Source organism: Gorilla gorilla, chromosome 20 (assembly GCF_029281585.2).
Source record: "Gorilla gorilla gorilla isolate KB3781 chromosome 20, NHGRI_mGorGor1-v2.1_pri, whole genome shotgun sequence".
NCBI classification, from domain to species: domain Eukaryota; kingdom Metazoa; phylum Chordata; class Mammalia; order Primates; family Hominidae; genus Gorilla; species Gorilla gorilla.
This window is the reverse complement of record NC_073244.2, coordinates 70,441,966-70,460,488: the sequence shown is the minus strand read 5'-3', so window position 1 is coordinate 70,460,488 and position 18,523 is coordinate 70,441,966. Positions and strand designations below refer to the sequence as shown.

At 57.8% G+C, this 18,523-nt stretch overlaps 2 protein-coding genes and 2 long non-coding RNA genes across 6 annotated transcripts in view; 2 read left to right on the top strand and 2 right to left on the bottom strand.

The window, feature by feature from the left end:
* Nucleotides 1–2,745, bottom strand: part of LOC134757708 (uncharacterized) — a 16,485-nt gene extending 13,740 nt beyond the window's left edge. Inside the window, exon 1 of the long non-coding RNA XR_010132082.1 lies at nucleotides 2,644–2,745. This is a non-coding gene — a long non-coding RNA (uncharacterized lncRNA). The remainder of the gene's footprint in view (nucleotides 1–2,643) is intronic.
* Nucleotides 2,456–11,057, top strand: ZNF497 (zinc finger protein 497). 3 transcript variants are annotated; one of them, XM_063701737.1, is made up of 4 exons: nucleotides 2,456–2,719; nucleotides 6,096–6,222; nucleotides 6,836–6,932; nucleotides 7,768–11,057. In XM_063701737.1, exons 1-4 carry the CDS (start codon nucleotides 2,472–2,474, stop codon nucleotides 9,276–9,278), a joined length of 1,983 nt encoding a protein of 660 aa, XP_063557807.1. In that variant the 5' UTR covers nucleotides 2,456–2,471; the 3' UTR covers nucleotides 9,279–11,057. The 3 variants fall into 3 exon arrangements, with proteins under 3 accessions (XP_063557807.1, XP_004061644.4, XP_063557808.1); XM_004061596.5 differs by lacking the exon at nucleotides 6,096–6,222 and having other exon boundaries at nucleotides 2,625–2,719; XM_063701738.1 differs by lacking the exons at nucleotides 2,456–2,719; nucleotides 6,096–6,222; nucleotides 6,836–6,932 and adding an exon at nucleotides 3,363–5,025 and having other exon boundaries at nucleotides 7,749–11,057.
* On the bottom strand, nucleotides 10,234–17,740 carry LOC115931592 (uncharacterized). The gene is made up of 4 exons (XR_010132081.1): nucleotides 17,571–17,740; nucleotides 11,941–12,036; nucleotides 11,558–11,701; nucleotides 10,234–11,045 (listed from the first exon to the last, which is right to left on the bottom strand). It is a non-coding gene; the product is annotated as an uncharacterized lncRNA (long non-coding RNA).
* Nucleotides 11,956–18,523, top strand: A1BG (alpha-1-B glycoprotein). The gene is made up of 8 exons (XM_031004187.3): nucleotides 11,956–12,011; nucleotides 12,088–12,123; nucleotides 12,218–12,487; nucleotides 12,855–13,127; nucleotides 13,711–14,007; nucleotides 14,747–15,064; nucleotides 17,739–18,026; nucleotides 18,348–18,523. The coding sequence occupies exons 1-8, from the start codon at nucleotides 11,978–11,980 to the stop codon at nucleotides 18,353–18,355; spliced, it is 1,524 nt and encodes a 507-aa protein (XP_030860047.2). The 5' UTR covers nucleotides 11,956–11,977; the 3' UTR covers nucleotides 18,356–18,523.

Below are 18,523 nucleotides of genomic sequence, written 5' to 3'. Positions count from 1 at the left end.
ATTTATCATCGCAAACATTTTCTGGGGGTGGGGAATTCGTGACCAGCTTGGCCTGTGGTTCTGGCTCAAGGCCTCTCACTAGGTTGAAGTCAACATGGCAGCCAAGACTGCAATCATCTGAAGGCCCCACTGGGCTTGGAGTATGCACTGCTCCACTGCCTCTCCACAGGACTGCAGGCCTGAGTTTCCTCATGTCCGGGCAGCTGAATTCTTCCAGCATGGGTAATCCAAGACTACAGGCGCACGCCACCACGCCTGGCTAATTTTTGTATTTTTAGTAGAGACAGGGTTTCACCATGTTGGCTAGGATGGTCTCGATCTCTTGAACTCGTGATCCCCCCGCCTCAGCCTCCCAAGTGTTGGGATTACAGGCGTGAGCCACTGCGCTCAGCCCCCCCCCCCCTTTTTTTTTTCTTGAGACGGAGTCTCGCTCTGTTGCCCAGGTTGGAGTGCAGTGGCATGATCTCAGCTCACTGCAACCTCTGCCTCCCAGGTTCATGCAATTCTCCTGCCTCAGCCTCCCAAGTAGCTGGGATTACAGGTATGTACCACCACACACGGCTAATTTTTGTATTTTTAGTAAAGACGGGGTTTCACCATGTTGGTCAGGCTGGTCTCGAACTCCTGACCTCAGGTGATCCGCCCACCTCCGCCTCCCAAATTGCTGGGATTACAGGCCTGAGCCACCCCGCCCAGCCAATAAAAATTTTTTTAAAGCTAAAATTGACTCTCATGCAAATAAGATAAAATGAACATATGTTAAATATTTTAACTTAATGAGAGAAATAGTAAGATGTTACCAGTTACTTGATGATGGAGGAAAGGACCAAGAGCCAAGGAATACATGGAATGCAGCTCTAGGTGCTGAAAAAGGCAAGGAAAGGTTCTACGTTAGAGCTTCCAGAGGGAGCTCAGCCCCGTCAACATCTTGTTTCAGCTCAGTCATATCGATGTTAGACTTCTGGTCCCCAGAACTGGGCGGGAATATATTTCTGCTGTTTTAAGCCACCAAATTTGTGGCAATTTGCTGCATAACCACAGGAAACTAACACACCATCCCTCAGTTCTGCTTTTCTGTACGGACTCCATTCTCTTAACAGATTCATCCCTCAGGGGGGCAAGAAGGCTGCAGCTGCCCCCGCTGACAGATGCTCACAGCCTCAGGTTCAAAGCAGATAGAGGCCCTAACAGTTCAGAGAGAAGCCCCACGATGCTCACAGGTCCAAAGTGACCACTGCCAGGGCCAGAGGGATGGACTGCCCCGTGCTGTGGACCTGGGCCATGTACCCACACCTGCCCAAACCACCTGGGCTGAGGTGAGAGCTCCCTAGTACAAATTGGGAAAAATTGGTATCAAAAGAGCTCATGGAGGCCGGGTGCAGTGGCTCAGGTCTGTAATCCTAGCACTTTGGGAGGCCAAGGTGGGAGGATCACTTGAGCCCAGAAGTTCAAGACCAGCCTGGGCCATATAGCGAGACCCCGTCTCTAGCTATTCATTTATTTTAGCTTACAGCATCTGGTCTATGTTGTTTTTTGAGACGGAGTCTTGCTCGGTCACCCAGGCTGGAGTGTGCAGTGGCACGACCTCAGCTCACTGTAACTTCTGCCTCCCCGGTTCAAGCGATTCTCCTGCCTCAGCCTCCCGAGTAGCTGGGATTATAGGCACGCGCCAACAAGCCTAATTTTTGTATTTTCAGTAGAGACGGGGTTTCACCATGTTGGTCAGGCTGGTCTCGAACTCCTGACCTCGTGATCTGCCCGCCTCGGCCTCCCAAAGTGCTGGGATTACAGGCGTGAGCCACCGCGCCCGGTTGATTTATTTATTTTAGCCAACAGCACCCGGTGTTCCCAGGCGGTCTCCCAAGTACTAACCAGGCCCGACCCTGCTTAGCTTCTGAGATCCCGACTCAATTTTTTTTTTTTTTTTTTTGAGACGGAGTCTCGTTCTGTCGCCCCAGGCTGGAGTGCAGTGTCGCGATCTCGGCTCAGTGCAACCTCCGCCTCCCAGGTTCAAGCGATTCTCCTGCCTCAGCCTCCCGAGTAGCTGGGACTACAGGCGCCCGCCACCACGCCCGGCTAATTTTTTGTATTTTTAGTAGAGACGGGGTTTCTCCGTGTTAGCCAGGATGGTCTCGATCTCCTGACCTCGTAATCCGCCCGCCTCGACCTCCCAAAGTGCTGGGATTACAGGCGTGAGTCACCGCGCCCGGCCCCCGACTCTATTTTAAAAACGGCGTGGATTCCAGCTTGGTGGGTGTTCCACAGCGCGTGGGTGTGAGACGCAGCTCAGTGGCGTGAACTCAGCAAGGTTCCAGGGTGGTAAAGACGGCCTGGGGCCGGAGGAGGACCGCCAGGGAGAAGCTACGTCGGCCCGACTTGCGTCCGCGACCCGGGTAGCCCCAGGCGCCTGTGTAGCTGTTGGGTGTGTGCCGCAGAGGCCGGCCGGGTGCAGGAAGGGGCGGAGCGCATCCATGGCAACGCAGGACGCCAGAGTAGCTTGGCTGCGGCGCCGTCCCCATGGGAACCAGAAGGCCCGCAGTCGCGCCATAGTTACGCAGGCGCAGTGGGGAGAAACGCGAGGCCTTGGGCCGCTCTGCCGAAGGCAACCGCGCCTCCCAGGAGACCCGGTGCCCGCCCTCCTACCATTCCACGCGGCTCGAGCCCGCGTGCGGGCCTCTCTCAGGCCGCGCCTGGTGGACGCAGAGGCGGGCCGAGGACGGTGAGTGACGCCGACGGACACCCTGGGCCAGGCACAGATCCGCCCTCCGGCTCCAACCACTCCCGCCGCGCGGGGCAGGACGGGGCTCGGCCCTGTGCTGGGCCCTCTGGGACCACCGAGAGATAGGCCTCCGCGCCGTCCAGAGCGGCCCGGAAGTGGCCCTGCACGGGCCAGAGGCGACCGTGGTCGGGACGGAAACGGCTCCCGTTTGCTGTTCGCTCGGTGAACGCGAGCCTTATGGCGATCGGTTCTGTAGCATCGTTCCTCCTGCTCGTTTATTCTTTCACTCATTCACTCATCACTCTTCCAGCCTTGTGGCTCCGCCTTCATGCCCTGCCGCGCCATCATTTCTTCCCACATTCATTTATTCGTTCATCAGCCCCCAGCCCCGGGTAGTTTCGGAGCTCACCAGGCTGGGTTCGCCTCCGAGCCTCCGGAGCTGCCCGCGCAGGCCTCGCGCCACCTGGCCGCAGCTTCCTCCCCTTTATCCACTCCGTATTTGTTTGTCCAGCCTAGGCCTTGAGGGTTGTGGGAGAGACACAAGTACCCGTGACTGGTCAGACAAGTGCCCGTTGTTGGGGGCGTGGGCGCTGGGACTGACGCGGGAGGTGGCTCTGATCATGTCGTGGTGAGGAGGAGGCGTTCAGGCTCAGAAAGGGCACGCAGCGTGGATGTGAGGACGTCGGGGAGGCTGGAGCAGTGAGGCCGACAGGAAGGACCTTACGGGGCTCACATGCTATCCCACGACGAGGACGGACTCAGGACGGCAGCCCTGATAGATGGGGCTGGGGGCTGGCGGGTCGGGGTCGCACACCACAGGATGGAGGGGCAGCGGTGCCTGGCTCCGCCTTAAGAAACATGGGCCCTTGGGGGACCCGGATTTCTGATACTTCAATACACAAATATGGATTTTTATTGAAATCAGATGTCGTTTTTTAAAAATTTTAACTTTTGATTTGAGGTAATTACAAATTCACATGCAGTAACAAATAATGCATACCCTATGTACCCTTTACCCAGTTCCCCTAAAGGTGGCATCTTGAAAAACTAGAGGCCAGGTGCGGTGGCTCATGTCTGTAATACCAGCACTTTGGGAGGCCAAGGCGGGTGGATCCCTTGAGCTCAGGAGTTAAAGACCAGCCTGAGCAACATGGTGAAACCCCATCTGTACTGAAAACACAAAAATTAGCCGGGTGTGGAGGCTGGTGCCTGTAATCCCAACTACTCGGGAGTCTCAGGCAGGAGAATCGCTTGTACCCAGGAGGTGGAGGTCGCGGTGAGCCCACATCACGCCACTGCACTCCAGCCTGGGCAACAGAGCGAGACTCTGTCTCAAAAAAAGAAAAGAGAAGAGAAAGAAAAACTAGAATACAATATCACAACTGAGATGCAGAATATTTCCATCACGAAGGATCCTCGTGTTGCTCTTTCAGAGCCGCATATCCTTCCCTCCTACCTCTGCTCCCCGTTAACCTCTTTTTGTCAACTAGTAATCTGTTCTCATTTCTACCATTTTGTCATTTCATGAATGTTGCATAGGCTGGGCGAGGTGTCTCGCGCCTGTAATACTAGCAGTTTGGGAGGCCGAGGCGGGTGGACCATCTGAGGCCAAGAGTTCAGGACCGGCCCACCGGCCGGGCGCCGTGGCTCACGCCTGTAATTCCAGCACTTTGGGAGGCTGAGGCGGGCGGATCACGAGGTCAGGAGATCGAGACCATCCTGGCTAACACGGTGAAACCCCGGCTCTACCAAAAATACAAAAAAATTAGCCGGGCGTGGTGGCGGGCGCCTGTAGTCCCAGCTACTTGGGAGGCTGAGGCAGGAGAATGGTATGAACCCGGGAGGCAGAGCTTGCAGTGAGCCAAGATGGTGCCACTGCACTCCAGCCTGGGCGACAGAGCAAGACTCGTCTCAAAAAAAAAAAAAAAAAAAAAAAAGAGTTCGGGACCAGCCTGGCCAACATGGTGAAACCCCATCTCTACTAAAAAATAAAATAAAATAAAATAAGCCAGGCCTGGTGGCAGGCATCTGTAATCCCAGCTACTGGGGAGGCTGAGGCAGGAGAATCGCTTGAATCCTGGGGGCAGAGGTTGCAGTGAGCCGAGATTGCGCCACTTCATTCCAGCCTGGGTGAAAGAGCGAAACTCCGTCTCAAAAATAGAAAAATAAAAAATAAAAAAATTAGCTGGGTATGGTGGCACACACTTGATGTCCCAGCTCCTTGGGAGGCTGAGGTGGGAAGACGGCTTGAGCCTGGGAGATGAGATTGCACCACTGCACCCCAGCCTGGATGACAGAGCCAGACCCTGTCAAAAGAAAAAAAAAAGAAAAAGAATAATAAATGGAGTCATACAGTTTTTAAGCTTTTGGGATTGGGTGGTAACTTTTTAAAAAAACATAAATACCATACAATTCATCCTTTTAAAGTGTGTAATTCAGTGGTTTTTGGTATATTCAGTGTTGCACAGTCATCACCACTAATTCCAGAATATTTCATCACTCCCACGGCTGTATCTCCCATTTCTCTCTTCCCTGCAGATCCTGGCAACCGCTGATCTACTTTCTGTCTCTTACAGACTTATCTGTTCTGGACATTTCACATAAATGGAATCACATAATATGAAGTGTTTTGTGTCTGAATTTTTTCATTTACACTTAGCATAATATTTTCAAGATTCATCCATCTTGTAGTGTGTATCAGTATTTATTCTCTCTTTTTTTTTTTTTTGAGACAGAGTCTCACTTTGTCACCCAGGCTGGAGTGCAGTGGCGCGATCTCGGCTCACTGCAACCTCCACCTCCCGGGTTCAAGCAGTTCTCTGCCTCAGCCTCCCGAATAGCTGGGATTACAGGCGCCTGCCACCACGCCTGGCTAATTTTTGTATTTTTAGTAGAGACGAGGTTTCACCATGTTGGCCAGGCTGGTCTTGGAATTCCTGACCTCGTGATCCACCCGCCTCGGCCTACCAAAGTGCTAGGACTACAGCCGTGAGCCACCGCACTTGGCCTAACTTAAATTTTTAAAACACTTCCTGGAGAGGACAAACAGGACCCATCTGCTGGTCTGACTCTGGGTGTCCTGTTCACAGTCTCTGTCTTAGTTGTTCTGTGTGTGGGATGAAGGGTGCCAAGGAGACAGGGCAGGGCAGGGACCCTCAAGAAAAGGGGGGGGGGGCGGGGAAGGGATGGTACAAGCAGCCATGGCACCTCAGTGTGTCCCTCAGGCACCTGGACACACAGGTGGGCAAAGATGCTGACACTGGGGGCCAGAAACGCCGATACCCCCATTCTTCCATTTTTACTCAGTCTCAGGTGGTCCCAAGGAGGGGACCTTCGTGGCCTTGCTGTGCTCACAGGCTCACCTTTGTGTTTCCAGCTGCAGAGAAAGTACCCTGGGCCATGCAGCTGCCCTCCCCTCCCAGGAAAGGGGCAGGATGGCTGCCCAGACGAGTGAGGCATCAGCCCTGGCCCCCCAGGTCTTCCAGGGTCCACTGGAACTGACGGTGGGTGAGCCCAGCTCCAAGAGCCCTGGCCAGTGCTTCTGGGGGTTCTGCTACGAGAAGGCAGCGGGGCCCCGAGGGGCCCTGGCTCAGCTGCGTGAGCTGTGTTGCCAGTGGCTGATGCCTGAGGCCTGCTCCAAGGAGCAGATGCTGGAGCTCTTGGTGCTGGAGCAGTTACTGGGCACACTGCTCCCGGAGATCCAGGCCTACACGCAGGAGCAGTGCCAGGCAGCCCTGAGGAGGCCACTGCCCTGGCGGAGCGGCTACAGCAGGAGTCAGCTGGGCCAGGACTCCAGATGAGTGGGGGCTGGGCTGGGGGCTGGGTGTGCTTCCCCTGCTCACGACCCCAGCTGAGCCAGCACTGGGGCCAGTCGTGGGTTGGTGGCTGAGAAGGCCTGGGGGCTGTGGGAAAGTGATGGTGACAGGTGGGAGTTTGGTGGTCTTGGCTTGGACGGCAGAGTCAGAGATCTCCAGTCCACACCTGTGTGCTCCGCACTGTGTCCTGAGAACTGAAGGTGCAGAGAAGGGTGGGTCATGCCACCGCATGCCCCTTGTTTTCTCCTCAGATCTGCTAGGCTGAACACCTCACCCTGCCCTGCTGCCTTCCTGTCCCCAGGTGCCAGCCCCCAGGCCCCAAGAGGAGCTGGTCCCCAGGACAGAGGAGGGAGAGGAGCAAGAGGCTTCCCTGGGCCCCTTCCAGGCCCCACCTCCAGGTATGGCACCATCCACACACTTGTCCCTGCCCTGCCTTGGCAGCGGGGCTGGAGACTACACAAGGATGATAAGGTGCTCAGGGCAAATGGGGATGGGTTTTGCTCGCTGTAGAGACTTCGCTGTGGGAAGGATCGGCTGGACAGGCAGGCATGGCCTTAGGACCAAGGAGGCCCTCCCACCCTTGGCCTCTCTCTCAGGGATCTGGGCTGCACAGCCACCCCATGCCTTGGACCACCTGGTCTGACCTGCACAGAGGCCTGGTGTGGACATTGCCTGGGTAACAGCCACTGAGATCCTCCAGCCTGGACATGCTGCCCATACTGTGTGGAGGGGACTACCCAGGGATCCAGCCAGGGTGGAGTGGGTGAGGCAGACATAGCTGTGTTTGGGTCAGGCGGTGTCCTCCAGCCTCCTGGAATGGAGACGGGTCCATCGTCTTCCTCACAAACTGGAGTCTCCACCTTCTTGACACTTGGGGCCCCACCCCGTGAAGCAAGGGGAGGAGAGTGGTGCCACAGTAGGGCCAGTGCAGATGCGTGGGCAACTTTGAGTCCTTCTGCCATGCTGGCGCCCCCTCCCCTCCTGCTGGGCCGGGCCGGGTGTGGGGATGTGCACGTGGCCCTGTCAAGCAGGCCCAGAGTGCTGGCCCGTCCCCCGAGTGTCTAGCCCACCTGCTGGCCTTCCTGCTCCAGGCTCCAGAGGGCATTGGGCATCCAGGGCCCTGGAGGAGAAGAGTGGGGGATGACAGCCCACCCACCGTCTTGTCCCCCTCAGGCCCTCTGTCTGGTGTTCTTTGTATTCTCTAAGGTACTTGCCTTTTCTCTCCTGTTTTAGGTCACAGGCGCGAGATGGAGTCCCCAGGAGGGTGGACCCTGCAGGTGGCCCCAGAGGAAGGCCAGGTCCTCTGCAATGTGAAGACTGCCACGAGGGGCCTCTCTGAGGGGGCTGTGTCTGGAGGCTGGGGGGCCTGGGAAAACTCCACGGAGGTTCCGAGGGAGGCAGGGAACGGCCAGCGGCAGCAAGCCACACTGGGGGCGGCGGACGAACAGGGAGGCCCCAGCAGGGAGCTGGGCCCCGCAGACGGTGGGCGGGACGGGGCTGGGCCCGGGAGCGAGCCTGCAGACCGGGCGTTGCGCCCTTCCCCTCTCCCAGAGGAGCCGGGCTGCCGGTGCGGGGAGTGCGGCAAGGCGTTCAGCCAGGGCTCTTACTTGCTGCAGCATCGGCGCGTGCACACAGGCGAGAAGCCGTACACGTGCCCCGAGTGCGGCAAGGCCTTCGCCTGGAGCTCCAACCTCAGCCAGCACCAGCGCATCCACAGCGGCGAGAAGCCCTACGCTTGCAGGGAGTGCGGCAAGGCCTTCCGCGCGCACTCGCAGCTCATCCACCACCAGGAGACACACAGCGGCCTGAAGCCCTTCCGCTGCCCGGACTGCGGCAAGTCCTTCGGCCGAAGCACCACGCTGGTGCAGCACCGACGCACGCACACGGGCGAGAAGCCCTACGAGTGCCCGGAGTGCGGCAAGGCCTTCAGCTGGAACTCCAATTTCCTGGAGCACCGGCGCGTGCACACGGGCGCGCGGCCGCACGCCTGCCGGAACTGTGGCAAGGCCTTCAGCCAGAGCTCCAACCTGGCCGAGCACCTGAAGATCCACGCGGGCGCACGGCCACACGCCTGTCCCGACTGCGGCAAGGCCTTCGTGCGTGTGGCGGGGCTGCGGCAGCACCGGCGCACTCACAGCAGCGAGAAGCCCTTCCCCTGCGCCGAGTGCGGAAAGGCTTTCCGCGAGAGCTCGCAGCTCCTGCAGCACCAGCGCACGCACACTGGTGAGCGGCCCTTCGAGTGCGCCGAGTGCGGCCAGGCTTTTGTCATGGGCTCCTACCTGGCGGAGCACCGGCGCGTGCACACGGGCGAGAAGCCTCATGCGTGCGCCCAGTGCGGCAAGGCCTTCAGCCAGCGCTCCAACCTACTCAGCCACCAGCGCACGCACTCAGGCGCCAAGCCCTTCGCCTGCGCCGACTGCGGCAAGGCCTTCCGCGGCAGTTCCGGCCTGGCGCACCACCGGCTTTCGCACACGGGAGAGCGACCCTTCGCCTGCGCAGAATGCGGCAAGGCCTTCCGCGGCAGCTCCGAGCTGCGCCAGCACCAGCGCCTGCACTCTGGCGAGAGGCCGTTCGTCTGCGCCCACTGCAGCAAGGCCTTCGTGCGCAAGTCGGAGCTCTTAAGCCACCGGCGCACGCACACGGGCGAGAGGCCCTACGCTTGCGGCGAGTGCGGGAAGCCTTTCAGCCACCGTTGCAACCTCAACGAGCACCAGAAGCGGCACGGGGGCCGCGCTGCGCCCTGACCCGAGGACGCCCTGAGCGGGAGGTCGCGGACACGCGGCACTGCGGGGTCCCGGGCGTGAGTGCGCTGTCTGCTGGCCCAGCCTTTTTCGGGCCGCCGGTGCGGGCGCCCTCCTGCTGGGAGTGCAGGGGCGGCCTTAGGTGTGGAGAACCCTGGCTGCACGGTCCCTTTGACGACAGCCCACCGGCCATCCAGGCCTGTCTGGGGACATGTGGGATGGGCTCTTACCCCAGGGAGGGCGGCAAGCTCCACTTCGGCGAGAGGTTCGTCCGTGCAGAGGTGGGCAAGAACTGGGGTCTCCGACAGGTGTGGCTATTTCTTTAAGTTCTCTGGCACTGTCAAAAGCAGCCAACCCACCCCACAGTCCACATGGTCACCACTGCTGCTACCAGCTGCTCAGTGCAGTGGCCACTGTGTCTCCTAAGGTGCTCGCTCCAGTCAGCACTTCATCTCAGGCAACCACAGGTGACAGTTAAACATGATGAAACCGCATGCTATGGCTTTCTAGTGTCTCATATTCTGTTGGCAAGAGGCTCAGCACTGCATTTCTGACCGAGGTCAGAACCAGATCAATTTCAGAATCTCACCTGTGTAGGTCTGTTTCATGGGACTTTTCTTTTTTGGGGGAGCGGGCAGGGTTTCACTCTGTCACCCAGGCTGGAGTGCAGTGGTGCAATCACGGTTTATTGCAGCCGCGACTTCTTAGGCTCAGGTGATCCTCCCACCTCAGCCTCCCAAGCAGCTGGGATGACAGACTTGCGTCACTACACCTGGCTAATTTTAAAATTTTTTGTAGGGACAGTGTCTCACCATGTTGCCTAGGCGGGTCTCAAAACTCCTGGGCTCAAGTGATCCTCCTGCCTCAGCCTCCCAAAGCGTTGGGATTATAGGCGTGAGCCACCGCACCTGGCCAGGGAACCTTCTTTATACCAAGTACCACACCAGTCAGAGTCAAGTCAGGAAATAGAAACCACACTAGGTATTTCAAACAGAGGGGATATAAGTTAGGGACTGATTGTGCAGGTTTTGCAAGGCTCAGAGAGCAAAAGTGGATGTTGCAGAATCTCAGAGCTGGATACTTGCAGGAAGCTGCTACCACCCTTAGGGCTGGAGAACCCAGGGGAGCTAAGAGGAGGGTGCAACGAGGCTGGTGTTGGGACTGCCAAAGGAAACACAGAATGACAGCTCCATCTCTGCAGACCTCAGATTTGACCAGGCCTCTGGCTGCCTGGGCAGCCTCATTGCCAATGGGCTGAAAGGTTCGGTCACTGTTCAATGGTCTGACTTCTGAGTTCTGTGCACACCCTGAGCTCTGCTCCTCTGGCCTGGCCACCAGTCCTTGTCTGAGTGCCTCAGGTCTGGTTATGACTTCAGGCCTCAGCACCTGGTTGTCTCTTCTGCAAAGAATGCATTCTCCCCCAGTCCACCCAGAACACACAGCCTCCATCCAGGTACTGGCTCTGAGCAGGACAGAGAGCATGCAGCAGGTGCTCAGCAATATGGAAATGGGACCAAACAGAGGGAGTCTCCACAGCTCCCCGTCCCTCACAGCAGAAGCCAGAGCCGCTGCAGTGCCCAGCTGGTCTTCATCACGCCTCTGAGCTCTGCAATCGCTCTGCAGTCGCCTCAACTCCTGGTCTCTGCTCCTTCTCACTGCAACCGCATATCCCGTGTTTGCACTGGCTGCTCCCTCTGCCTGGAATGCTCCTTGCCCAGTTATCCCACTGTCTTCTTTGCATCTGGCACACAGTAGATGCTCAATAAATGCCTGTGGAATGAATGAGTGGGGAGGATGCAGTGCAGGGGGCAGATGAGGGCTAGGCGGTTGCCCTGGGCCCTCACACTCGTAGCGGAGCTAGGCTGGGACACCCAGGATGGGGACCAGACCTCCCCGGGTGGGAATGACAGGATGTCCATGGAGGCTGAGTGTGAAAGCACCACGGTCTCACCCCCTGTCCTGTTCCATCCCAACAGGCTGTGGTGAGGAGAGGGGGAGGCCGGGGAAGCGGGAGGCCTGGCCTCCAGGCAGCAGACTATAGCCACATGAGTGACCACCAGCAGCTCAGGTAACTGAGCACATGTCACGGGTAGGCCTGGGAAGCGCAGGTCTCAGCTGAATGACCTGGGTGGAAATCCGACTCCAGAGCCGTGGTGGGTCACACCATGCAGAATGAACCAGTGATGGAGAAGGAACCACAGTCCTCAGGAAGAGTGAGGGTGCACCTCCAGACAGCCCATGTGAGGGCAACCGCAGAAAGTCTGAAAAGAGGTGAACCCCACCTTTGGTGTCACATGTGCAGTGTGGTGTGACAGGGAGGGGCTCGCTGGGCTTCAGCCCCGGCACTCTCCACTTGACCTCAGCAGCTCCAGGTAGAGTGGGGAGAACTCAGCGTCTCTTTCTAGAACAGGATCCAGGATCCAACACTGAAATGAGGATGAGGTGGTTTTAGCATCATTTTATCAGTCTTGATTTAGCTTATTAATCATACATGATTATTGATTATAATTGTTGCTGGGCATCCTGAGGCCTCAGAAGTTCACCCTTTGCCCTGACACCATGGGGGCCCTGCCCCCGCCTTCCGGGAAGGACAAACATGGGAAGAGGTCAGTGCCCGAGCCACCCCCACCGCCCTCCCTCGGGGCCTCATTGCGCAGACGCTCACCCCAGACACTCACTGCACCGGAGTGAGCGCGACCATCATGTCCATGCTGGTGGTCTTTCTCTTGCTGTGGGGTGAGGCCTCCTGGGGTCTGGGTCCCTGGGGCGGGAGGGGGCGGGAACGAGAGCCTTACGGGGGCTGTCTCCGCAGGTGTCACCTGGGGCCCAGTGACAGAAGCAGCCATATGTGAGTGCAGGGGTGAGGTCTGGGAATGGTGGGCCCAGGCCATGGGGGAGCCCTGTCTCTGTGGCACTGAGCTGATCCCAGCCACCCCTTGCAGTTTATGAGACCCAGCCCAGCCTGTGGGCAGAGTCTGAATCACTGCTGAAACCCTCGGCCAATGTGACGCTGACGTGCCAGGCCCGCCTGGAGACCCCAGACTTCCAGCTGTTCAAGAATGGGGTGGCCCAGGAGCCTGTGCACCTTGACTCACCTGCCATCAAGCACCAGTTCCTGCTGACGGGTGACACCCAGGGCCGCTACCGCTGCCGCTCAGGCTTGTCCACAGGATGGACCCAGCTGAGCAAGCTCCTGGAGCTGACAGGGCCAAGTGAGCTGGGGCATGAATTGGGGGCCAGGAGGCAGTGGGTAGGTTGTTGATTGGGGGATCTCCCTTCCTCCAAGTCACCCGATGTCTCTGAGCCCCAATCTTCCCATCTGTCAAATGGGGATGATGTCTGTGTTGTAAGGAATACATGGTTGTGTCCCCAGCAGGCCCGGCATGCCGTACAGCTCCCACACACTCTTTTTCTCTTGCTGTATGCCTTGTTTCCACTGGTGCCCGCCTGCCTTTTCCCAGCAATGCCCTCCATCCCTGTCTCCTTCACAGTCTTATGAGTGTGGGGCCCAGGCTCTGCTGGGCTTCCCACGTCTCCTGTGTTATGCAGAAGCACTCTTCAACTCCACCCCACCCACAGAGTCCTTGCCTGCTCCCTGGCTCTCGATGACGCCAGTGTCCTGGGTCAGCCCCGGCCTCAACACAACAGCGGTGTGCCGAGGTGGGCTGCGGGGTGTGACTTTTCTGCTGAGGCGGGAAGGCGACCATGAGTTTCTGGAGGTGCCTGAGGCCCAGGAGGATGTGGAGGCCACCTTTCCAGTCCATCAGCCTGGCAACTATAGCTGCAGCTACCGGACCGATGGGGAAGGCGCCCTCTCTGAGCCCAGCGCTACTGTGACCATTGAGGAGCTCGGTGACTGTGGGAACCATCTCTGGGGGCTGCTGGGGGAGGAGGATGCAGGGGGCATGACCACATTTATCCTGACCTCCATGCTGAATGCCCTTGCCCAGGACCAGGTCCAGGAAGCTGGCCACACGGTTGCCTGGGTCTGATGGTTGCAAAGGAGTTTGGGCAGAGGATGCCCAAAGAATGGAAGGGTGGGTGGGGTCTGGTGGCTCACGCCTATAATCCCAGCACTTTGGGAGGCTGAGGCCAGCGGATCATGAGGTCAAGAGACCGAGACCAGTCTACCCAACATGATGAAACCCCGTCTCTACTAAAAATACAAAAATTAGCCAGGTGTGGTGGCAGGTGCCTGTAGTACCAGCTACTCCGCAGGCTGAGGCAGGAGAATCCCTTGAACCTGGGAGGCAGAGGGTGCAGTGAGCTGAGTGGCACCACTGCACTCCAGCCTGGGCAACAAGAGCGAAACTCCATTTCAAAAAAAAGAATGGAAGGGTGTTCCTGGGATTGCACCCGGAGGGCAGAGGTCTGGGGACTGGGCAGAGGGCAGCTCCAGGGATGGGGCAGCCTAGTAATGCTGCCTGCATTGCAGCTGCACCACCACCGCCTGTGCTGATGCACCGTGGAGAGTCCTCCCAGGTCCTGCACCCCGGCAACAAGGTGACCCTCACCTGCGTGGCTCCCCTGAGTGGAGTGGACTTCCAGCTACGGCGCGGGGAGAAAGAGCTGCTGGTACCCAGGAGCAGCACCAGCCCAGACCGCGTCTTCTTTCACCTGAACGCGGTGGCCCTGGGGGATGGAGGTCACTACACCTGCCGCTACCGGCTGCATGACAACCAAAATGCCTGGTCCGGGGACAGCGCGCCGGTCGAGCTGATTCTGAGCGATGGTGAGCCGGGGCCAGCAGGGACAGGGACGCGGCTGGGTCCCTGGGGAGCAGGAGCAGTACCAGGTGTAGAGTCTGGGGAAGTGCAGTGCTCTGGGCCAGGGTCCAATACCAACTTTACCCGCCCACCCGCCGATTCAGGGTCCTAAACTGCAAATAGGACGATAAGCGTGACAACCTTCAGGCCCCACAGAGAATAAGTGGGTGAACAGGTCTGGCCCAGGCCACAGGGGGCACCACCTGGCAGGTCCCATCCCAGCTGCCAGGTCTGGGTGAGCACTGAGGGCCTCTGCGGAGGCAGCTCCTCCGCTCGCTTGCCTTGGACCTGATGGTATTTAGCAAACTCTGAGCACCGGACAGCGAACCCTATGCCCAGCGGACCCACAGGGGCCCCTCCGTGGCGCGGGCATTGGGGCGGTGCTCAGAAGACGCTCGTGGAGCAAATCCACTACTGAGCGGCATCGTGCACCAGGCATCAAGCCATGCACAAAACATGTCCCCGTCCCCGCTTCCCGTCTGTGTCTGTAGACAAATTACTAAGAAACAGTGAAAGGGTGCGTGTGAGATATCCAAGAAGGACTGGGATGGAAAGGTGGGGCGGGCCCGGAGGAGGCGAGGGAGGAAGCTGGCCAGATCATTGCGGGCAGAAGACTCAGCCAAGGCAAATAGCGCGAGGCCAGACCACGCGTTAGGGCCAAGCCAGCCGCTGGGCGCCCGGGTCAGCCCGCGTGCTGCTCCGCAGAGACGCTGCCCGCGCCGGAGTTCTCCCCGGAGCCGGAGTCCTCCCCGAAGCCAGAGTCCTCCCCGGAGCCGGAGTCCGGCAGGGTCTTGCGGCTGCGGTGCCTGGCGCCCCTGGAGGGCGCGCGCTTCGCCCTGGTGCGCGAGGACAGGGGCGGGCGCCGCGTGCACCGTTTCCAGAGCCCCGCTGGGACCGAGGCCCTCTTCGAGCTGCACAACATTTCCGTGGCTGACTCCGCCAACTACAGCTGCGTCTACGTGGACCTGAAGCCGCCTTTCGGGGGCTCCGCGCCCGGCGAGCGCTTGGAGCTGCGCGTGGACGGTGAGCTGGCGGGGCACCAGCGAAGGCGGGCGCGGGTTCAGTGCCCCTCGGGGCCTCCTGTCTTTCCCCTCTTTCCTTGGGCGTCCGACGGCGGCGCTCTGGGCCTTGGTTCAGCCCCCATCGCCTACCCCGGCGGGGAGCAGACGATCGGTGGTCGAGGGTCTGGGGACGCCTGGAATTTCGGCTTATTTCCCACGGACGCAAGCCCGTAGGTCACGTGTAGCATGGTGGTCGGCAGCAGGGAGGCTGGACCCAGGTTTTCTTGTTCAGATCCCTGCAGCTCTGTGGCTGCCTTGTTTTCCTTACTGGCCATGTCAGTCGTCATACTGGACCCCCCGCCCCGGCCCCGGTCCCGCAGGCGCACGGCTGATGTGTCCTTCTCCCCATCCCCGCCGTCCCCAGCTCTGTTTGTCCCTCTGATTTCCTCATCGACGTCTCCAGGACTCAGAGCCCAGCAGAGCGTGAGGGCACAGGTCTGACCTCCAGATCTTGAGGTGGTACCCTTTGCTGGGAGCACCGTCCTCTCTTCTCTTTCTCTTTCTTTTCTTTCCTGCCTTCCTTCCTCTTTCTTTCTTTTTCTTTCCTTCTTTCTTCCTTCCTTCTTTCTCTCTTTTCTTTCTTCTTTTTTCTTCTCTCTCTCTCATCTCTCCCCCCCACCCCATCTCTCTCCTTCATTCCTCCCTTCTCCTTTTTTTTTTTTTTTTTTTTTTGGATAACTTACTTTTATTCTTGCAGGCCGGAGTGCAGTGGTGCAATCTCAGCTCACTGCAACCTTCGCCTTCTGGGTTCAGGCAGTTCTCCTGCCTCAGCCTCCTGAGTAGCTGGTATTAGAGGCGCATGCCGCCATGCCCACCTAATTTTGTATTTTTAGTAGAGACCGGGTTTTGCTATGTTGGCCGGGCTGGTCTTGAACTCCTGACCTTGTGATCTGCCCGCCTCTGCCTCCCAAAGTGCTGGGATTACAGTTGTGAGTCACCATGCCCAGCCTATTCTTGCAGTGTTATAAGCCACCATCCACAATTGATGAAAAATGTTTAATCTTGGCCAGGCAAGGTGGCTCACGCCTGTAATCGCAGCACTTTGGGAGGCCAAGGCGGGTGGATCACAAAATCAGGAGTTCAAGAGCAGCCTGGCCAACATGGAGAAACCCTGTCTCTACTAAAAATACAAAATTAGCTAGCTGTGGTGGCACATGCCTGTAATCCCAGCCACTTGGGAGGCTGAGGCAGGAGAATTGCTTTAACCCGGGAGGTGGAGTTTGCAGTGAGTCCAGGTCATGCCACTGCATTCCAGCCTGGGCAACAAGAGCGAAACTCCATCTCAAAAAAAAAAAAAAAAAGTTTAATCTTTAAATTGTACATCTATATCCTATGACTCCAAATTTTATTTATCACTCTCCTTAAAGTCTGAAGAAAATGATTAATTTACTAAGCTCCACAGACAACACAGTCTCACTGACATAACATTTAGTATGATGTCGTACTCTCCTGTTAGAATTAAGAACAGCCAGTATCAAACTGGCCTGAAATCTGATTGGGTTCCTGGGCTCAGAATAACTGTAGTAAATTTGTAAATCCACACTAAGACACAAAATTAAACTAGGATATGTATATCTATCTTATAAGAAAACGTTTCACTGTAAAAATTAACATTATGATTTTACCAAATTTCAACATTATAGTTTGTTAATCCAATCAAGCTTTCAAAATTCCTGATTAGCTTACAATTAATTGCAAATAACTTCATGTAGTTTGCCCAGCATTTCAAAATGGATAGGGAATATAACTTTTAAAATGCGAAAGTATATTATACATATTGCACTTTTCTGCTAGGCTGGGCTAGTATCTTCCATGGCAAGATACTCAAACTATTGAATAAAATACACATTTAAATCAAGTAGTTACATGTACTTCATTAATTTCCCTGAAATTATCAACAGCATTACCAAAATCTTCCAGGATTTTGTAACATTTGATTCCTTACAGTTTTGTTTGTTTTTGAGACAGAGTGTCACTCTGTCACCCGGGCTGGAGTGCAGTGGCGCAATCTTGGCTCACTGAAACCTCTGCCTCCCAGGTTCAAGCAATTTTCCTGCCTCCACCTCCCGAGTAGCTGGGATTACAGGCGCACGCTGCCACGCCCGGCTAATTTTTTGTATTTTAATAGAGACGGGGTTTCACCGTGTTACCCAGGCTGGTGTGGGACTCCTGAGCTCAGGCAATCCGCCTGCCTCGGCCTCTCAAAGTGCTGAGACTACAGGTGTGAGCCACTGCGCCCGGCACCTTAAATACACTTTTAAAGTTAAACTTATGGAGGGAAAACCCTCATCTATTGACATAGATTGTATGTCCTTTTTTGGTCCCTCCATGAAGGAGCACCGTTTTCTCCATCATTTCTTCTTCCCTTCACCCGTCAGAGTGACCGAGGCTGGGGACCCCAGAAGCCCCAGAGCAGGCCCGAATCTGGGACTTCCACGGTCCTGGGGGAGGGGTGCGGGGACACTCACGTGTGGCGCGGATGTCCGGGGTGTGAAGGCAGCGGGCGCAGCTCGGCTGGGCCGGAGGAGCCCTCTGCGCTCAGGAACAAGACAGGGAAGATGAAGCCGGGGCTGAGGCGCAGGCGCGGGCGCGGCCTGGGGTGTGGCCTGGCCCGACCACCCGCCCGCTCCGCCCAGGACCCCCTCCCAGGCCTCAGCTCCGGGCAACGTGGAGTGGGGCGGTCCTGGCGGGCCGAGATGCCGTCCTGCGCTGCGAGGGACCCATCCCCGACGTCACCTTCGAGCTGCTGCGCGAGGGCGAGACGAAGGCCGTGAAGACGGTCCGCACCCCCGGGGCCGCGGCGAACCTTGAGCTGATCTTCGTGGGGCCCCAGCACGCTGGCAACTACAGGTGCCGCTACCGCTCCTGGGTGCCCCACACCTTCGAATCGGAGCTCAGCGACCCTGTGGAGCTCCTGGTGGCAGGTGACGTTGCCCTGGGTCCCGGGTGCCGGTTCCGTCTGCTGGCGTTTGCTGGGCTGTGCCCACCTCCAGGAGGGCCTCTCCCGGCTCCTCCCTTGGGCACCGTGGTTAGCGCTGGGTCTCCCCAGGGCTCGTGGGGGAATTGCGGGCGAGGAACCGCCCAGCAAAGGCCCTGCAGCTGGAGGCGCAGATGGGGGTCTCGGCTGGCAGCGGATCACGCGCTTCCTTCCGGGGGGGCGTCAGGGAGGTCGGCCTTGATTTCCGCGAGGAGGAGGGCATAGGATTTCCCCTCCTCCACCATTTCTCTTTTCTCCCGTTGTCTAGAAAGCTGATGCAGCCGCGGGCCCAGGGTGCTGTTGGTGTCCTCAGAAGTGCCGGGGATTCTGGACTGGCTCCCTCCCCTCCTGTTGCAGCAGAAGGCCGGGGTCTCTGGGGGGCTGGGGAAGCCTCCCTCATTCCTCCCAGGAATTAATAAATGTGAAGAGAGGCTCTGTTTAAAA

What these genes read in the sequence shown, in the direction of transcription:
- A1BG (XM_031004187.3), top strand. Translation starts at nt 11,978, where the DNA reads ATGTCCATGCTGGTGGTCTTTCTCTTGCTGTGGG. An exon ending in GGTCTTTCTCTTGCTGTGGG is followed by an intron (nt 12,012 to 12,087) that starts GTGAGGCCTCCT and finishes CTGTCTCCGCAG; the next exon opens with GTGTCACCTGGGGCCCAGTG. An exon ending in AGTGACAGAAGCAGCCATAT is followed by an intron (nt 12,124 to 12,217) that starts GTGAGTGCAGGG and finishes CACCCCTTGCAG; the next exon opens with TTTATGAGACCCAGCCCAGC.
- ZNF497 (XM_063701737.1), top strand. Translation starts at nt 2,472, where the DNA reads ATGGCAACGCAGGACGCCAGAGTAGCTTGGCTGCGGCGCCGTCCCCAT. An exon ending in GCAGAGGCGGGCCGAGGACG is followed by an intron (nt 2,720 to 6,095) that starts GTGAGTGACGCC and finishes TTGTGTTTCCAG; the next exon opens with CTGCAGAGAAAGTACCCTGG. An exon ending in AGGGTCCACTGGAACTGACG is followed by an intron (nt 6,223 to 6,835) that starts GTGGGTGAGCCC and finishes TCCTGTCCCCAG; the next exon opens with GTGCCAGCCCCCAGGCCCCA.